This window comes from Biomphalaria glabrata, chromosome 7, assembly GCF_947242115.1.
Source record: "Biomphalaria glabrata chromosome 7, xgBioGlab47.1, whole genome shotgun sequence".
NCBI lineage: Eukaryota > Metazoa > Mollusca > Gastropoda > Planorbidae > Biomphalaria > Biomphalaria glabrata.
The window spans coordinates 19,761,812-19,767,221 of record NC_074717.1 but is presented as its reverse complement, the minus strand read 5'-3'; the positions used below and the strand labels follow the sequence as shown (position 1 = coordinate 19,767,221).

At 29.1% G+C, this 5,410-nt stretch overlaps 1 protein-coding gene across 1 annotated transcript; it reads left to right on the top strand.

Moving 5' to 3' along the window:
* The first annotated feature begins 524 nt into the window (after positions 1 to 524).
* LOC106061015 (peptidyl-prolyl cis-trans isomerase 5-like) lies at positions 525 to 4,851 on the top strand. Its single transcript, XM_013219060.2, has 4 exons — positions 525 to 759; positions 2,316 to 2,508; positions 3,337 to 3,456; positions 3,857 to 4,851. Exons 1-4 carry the CDS (start codon positions 697 to 699, stop codon positions 4,096 to 4,098), a joined length of 618 nt encoding a protein of 205 aa, XP_013074514.2. The 5' UTR covers positions 525 to 696; the 3' UTR covers positions 4,099 to 4,851.
* Positions 4,852 to 5,410: the final 559 nt, after the last annotated feature.

The following is a 5,410-nucleotide window of genomic DNA, read 5'->3' as shown; positions in this document are numbered from 1 at the left end:
TTTAAGTAAGAAAAATATGAAGCCAGTTTCCGACACATAAAAAAAAAAAGATACATAGGCCTACTTAATGTCCCATCAATCAAGGTAAGTACTAGATCCACAAGTTTCTAATAAACATGTTTCAGGTCAATTTCGTTTTGTTTAGTACATTTTTGGTCATGTGGCCCGCGACACGAGTGTCGGAAATTAAAATGGCCCGCAGGTCGAATTAGGTTGGGCATCACTGGTTTAGAGCGTGTACTTTAGATCATCTATATTAAAAAACAAATTCTAGATGTAGATACATCAGTTAAATCTAGTGGCTCAAAAAATTAGGACTATTGCCAAGAATACTGCTTTAATTTGATATCTAAAAAACATAGAAGGAGATGATGGTCCCAGTGTAGGCCTACCTCAAAGGGTCAGATCAAGACAACCATCATCCAGCTTTCGTTTAGAAACGGGATAACCTTAAAAAAGAAACGTACGTAGCATCACGTGCTTTTTTTTTTTTTAACCTTCTGCTGAGTCTTCATTTCTAAACTCACTTCGAGGCTGCCACGAGTACAATTCTGCAACTCTCTGAGACTGCAGTTCTATTTAGAACAAGCCACGCACTTCTCGCGTACTTGACTATCAGCCCTACATGTTAGAGTCTAGATTACAGTTGTAACTTTTAAGTACCCACTGAAGTGTATCGATACGTCAGCTCTGAAGATGAATACAATAATATCTATATGTTTAGTTATATGTGTTTCGATAACTTTTGGAGATGACCGAGTAAGTACTTTTAACTTTATAAAACTAATTTATATTCAGCTTTGAGAAAAGTTGTTATAATCTTCCCCCATTTAAATTATCGGTCTAGATCTAGTATAGATTTAGATTATAATTATATATTTTTATAATTTGTTCAGATCATTTATTTTGTCCCGAGACTGAGGAAAAAGTCTGAATGTGACTTGGTTATTTAAATCTATTTTTTTTTATTAATTTTATTTTGGACATTATAATTTTTTAAAAACATTTTTAGGCATATATAGATGTAGATCTAATACACATTTTACACATCAACAATCTGCCTTAAGTAAACAAAATGTAAATTTAATTACATTAAATTGATCAATACCTGTATTATAAATCTTCTTTTTCATAATATGGATATATATGGCTTAAGATTTTTAAAAATTATTTAATTTATAGCTCTAGACTCACTCTAAACTAAACAATGTCAATGTCAAGGATGCTGAATTGAATTTCAAAATGGATTACTAAATAAAAGTCACAAACAGAAAAACTTAAAAAAAAAAAAAAAAAACAACAACAACTGAATTCTGCAGTGCTAAAATGTTACAATCATAATCATGCAACTTTAAGAAAACAACAACAACTGATCTACAACTGATCTACATTAACTTTATTTTGTACACCTGATACACCAAAAAAGCTTGCTATTTATATTTTTTCCATGTTTGCATATCTCCAATACACTATGCTAAATAAAAAGTTTGAAAGTTGTAGGCCTATTTATCAAACTTATCTAGTGGGTTTTTGATAAATTAAATCTAATCATTATTCAAAACTTTGTTTTAACTTAATATTTAAATTCATTGTTACTTTTTCATAAAAATTTAAAATATAAATTCATATAAATAAAAAAAAATATTCATTTTTTTTAAAGTAAAATTCATAAAAATATTACATGAAAAAGAGTTACCATTATGTGATTACCTTTTTGTCTTTTTAAAAATATTTAGTATTAATAATAACTTGAAGTGCTACCAATATTTAAGAGGACTCTAGGAAACTTAATTCTAAATGTACAAGTTGGCCTGCAAACAAGTCGTGTCTTGCTTGCTAAGTAATCTTCAATCGTTATGACAGATTTGAGAGGATCTGTTGCTCTGACATAAACACAAGACAGAAAAATGAATAAGCACAGAATGAATCCAAGAATAGAAACTATGAATACTTACATTAAAAAGAATAATCAAATAGTATGACTCACAATATTGAAATCACATAAAGCCAAACTGGTAACATGAGTTAATGAGCCTCAACAAACCAATCCTTCCTTTCAATATTATTTCGTCAAGAACTGAACAATCTAGACACATCTTAAAGGCATCATATAAAGTTTCTACCTATATTCTTCCAGTCTATTGCAACCAGCTGTGACATAACAAGCATTTCCCCCCATTCTTAACAAAGATGCTGGTTGCAGTTTTTGTAGTTAACAAGATTCAAGGGTTATTGTGACATTTCTTATATTAGAAAAAACAAACAAATAAAAGTTTCAAATTTGAGAACACCATTTTATTATCTCATCACAACAGGTGCAGGTCACTGACAGAGTTTCTTTTAATGTCTCCACTGGAGGAGAGTACATAGGAACTATTGTAATTGGTGTTTTTGGAAATCTCGTTCCTAAGACTGCTAGGAACTTTGTGGAGCTTGCAGGTCATACCAATGGTTATGGTTATGAAGGAAGCAAATTTCACCGTGTTATTGCTGATTTTATGATTCAAGGTTTGTATTTTTATGAAACAGATGTGTTTAACTAATTTATACATTTTGATGAAATACCCTGACTAGAATCATGAAATAAATTAAGTTCTAAGGTGGGTTGCACATCTTCCAATGTTGAAGAAAATACTATACTTCTATTATTTTGAAATGTAAAATGAAATAAATAAGGTATAAAAGTAGTTTACTGGTTGCAATTTTATTTTTAGTGGTAATTCATTGAAAGTATGAAAGAAAACATTTGGTTTACTGGTACAAGGCTGAAACTAGTTTTTAAATTGACCACTTATATTGTTATGCAAGACAATCATTTTGGTTTAGCTATACAAGAACGTCACTACATATAGTAAACATTCTCAAGATTTGAAATCTAGAAATCTATCATTTAATTTTCCTTTTTTTTTTTCATTTATATTTTATTTTGAAAGAAGTTCAAATCAAATAGTTGTTTTAAAAAACAAACACAACCTATTATTTTTTTTGTAACAGCTATTTCATAAATGCCCAGCTCCTAGAGGTAGATAAGAGTTCATAGAAAGCTTATAGTCATCAAAATAATGTGTGCAGGTATGGTTTAGTTTACATTGTGTTCACAATCCTGTTTAATTTATCGCCAATGTTCTTATGGATAGAATAGCTTGTAGAAGACAAAAATAAATTGGTTATGTTTTTAATGTTATTGCAGATCTACTCAAAAGTGTATTAAATAAATAAATATATTTATACTTATTATAATTATACAGTATATGATGTAAAAAAACAAACAATAACAAACTAACTTCTTTTATATTTTAAAATCCAGTTAAAAAAAAAAAAATGTTTATCCATCAGGTGGAGACTATGACAAAAAAGATGGCTCTGGGTTCAAGAGTATTTGGGGTGGTTATTTTGATGATGAAAACTTCACACTTAAACATAACAATGCTGGCTGGGTCAGCATGGCTAATGCTGGTAAGTAATGTGAAAACCATTATTATTAAGTCAGCATCATCTTTTTTTTTTTTAAATAAATAACACTTCTTCTAATGAAAAAGAAATTCTATCACAGAAATATTTTTTAAAAATGACACCACTAGTCATATTGGTAAATTATTATAGTAGCTTCGGAGTTTATAGGGATAGATTATATTCATACTGGAGTATGAAATTAAAACACTTTTTGAAATAATATTTCTATCAGAAATTGAAACAAACACAAGCTATTTTTTTTAAATGTATTGTGGTAAAAAGTATGTGTTGTTAATGGAGTTTAAAACTGTTCCCTAATACCACTTACAGATCAATGATTCTTTAAATAACTTTTCATGTTAGTACCCTGCTTTTACTTTGCAATTGTGTAACATTTTTAAAGGAAAAAATACAAATGGTTGTCAGTTTTTCATCACAATGAAGTCCACACCATGGCTGGATGGCCATCACACAATCTTTGGTAAAGTGTTGGAAGGTCAAGATGTGGTGAAAAAAATTGGAGAAGTTAAGACTGATTCATCTGATAGCCCAGTTGATGATGTCATCATTTCCAAGTCTACTGTAGAATCAGTCAGGGATGAATACATTTTTGTTGATACTAATCAAGACATTGAAAATTATTAGTGATGAGCTGAATATGTGAAAAAAAAAACAACAAAGAAAAACATTATATATGGTACTATGGTAACATCTTTTTATACAGTATTTACTAAATCTTTATACAAACTGTATTTAAAAAAAGATATTTATAACTAATAAATTGCTTTTTAAAAATAGAATTTTTATACTACATTTCCTTTGAAAACATAGTATGGTAGTTAGGCATTTGTTTTTAGATTTGTAGCAGGTGTAATTATTATTATTAATAGGTTAAACAAAATAATAAATTGCTTACTATAAACAACAAAGGTGAGAACTGTTTTAAATACATTATTTTTCTTTAGTAAATAAAAATGTTTTTTGAATTTTATAATCACACAGACCATATGTAATAAAAACTACATGGCCAATAGTCAATGTAATATCTAGATTGGTTTAAAAAATAATTTCGTTATGCAAAATTCTTAACAATTTCTGTAACTGTTTGTACGTTATGATTCTGTCTTAAGTTTGTCATTATTATGTCTCATATCGTGCCTTGTAAGTCCATATCATTTTATACTGTAGGACTGTACCTTGACTTAACAAAATATATACAAAATAATTATTTTATAAAATTTACAATATGTTTTTTATAACAATTTTTTGCTAAAACCTTTTTGTTATACTTCTGCAGTATTGTTTTCATTTGTAAAATGTTTACACATTTGTTTACATAAAAGCATTGTTTTGCATTATTTCAAATATAAAATTAAAAGACATTCTTTTACATGGTTATAGTATTGTTTTAGTGTATTTGATTTGCTGGAATGAGCATTTACATGGTTCACAGAGACAATGGAAGGTTAATATGGAACTCAGCCTAGTGCACAAATCAATTAGTTATATTCTTCATAACTTAATTAAAATCGTATAAAACAATTCAAAATGTTAGGAAATGCAACTATTGTATCAACTAAACAGAGTAACTCATTTCCACCCTGGGACCTAAACTTCCTTCAATAGAAGCCAGTATCGAAAACGTCAGCAAAAAATCAGACCACAATTAAACAGAGAAAACATTATTTCAACAACCAATAGATCATAGTTTACAAAGGTATATCAAGAATCCTACACAAACGGGGTAGCTGGCATACTCATGGCCCAATGGACAAAGGGGAGTTTTAAATTCAAAGTTTTTGGAGGTTAAAACCCCCTTAACTACGCTCACGGAATTTCGTAACTGAAGTCTGATATAGTTTGTTGTTTTTTATCGAAGAGTGGGTTTTAACCACAAAAGCCAATGTTGGGAGGTTTTAAGCTGAAAAAACCTCTGCGTGTTGTTTTAACTCATCCC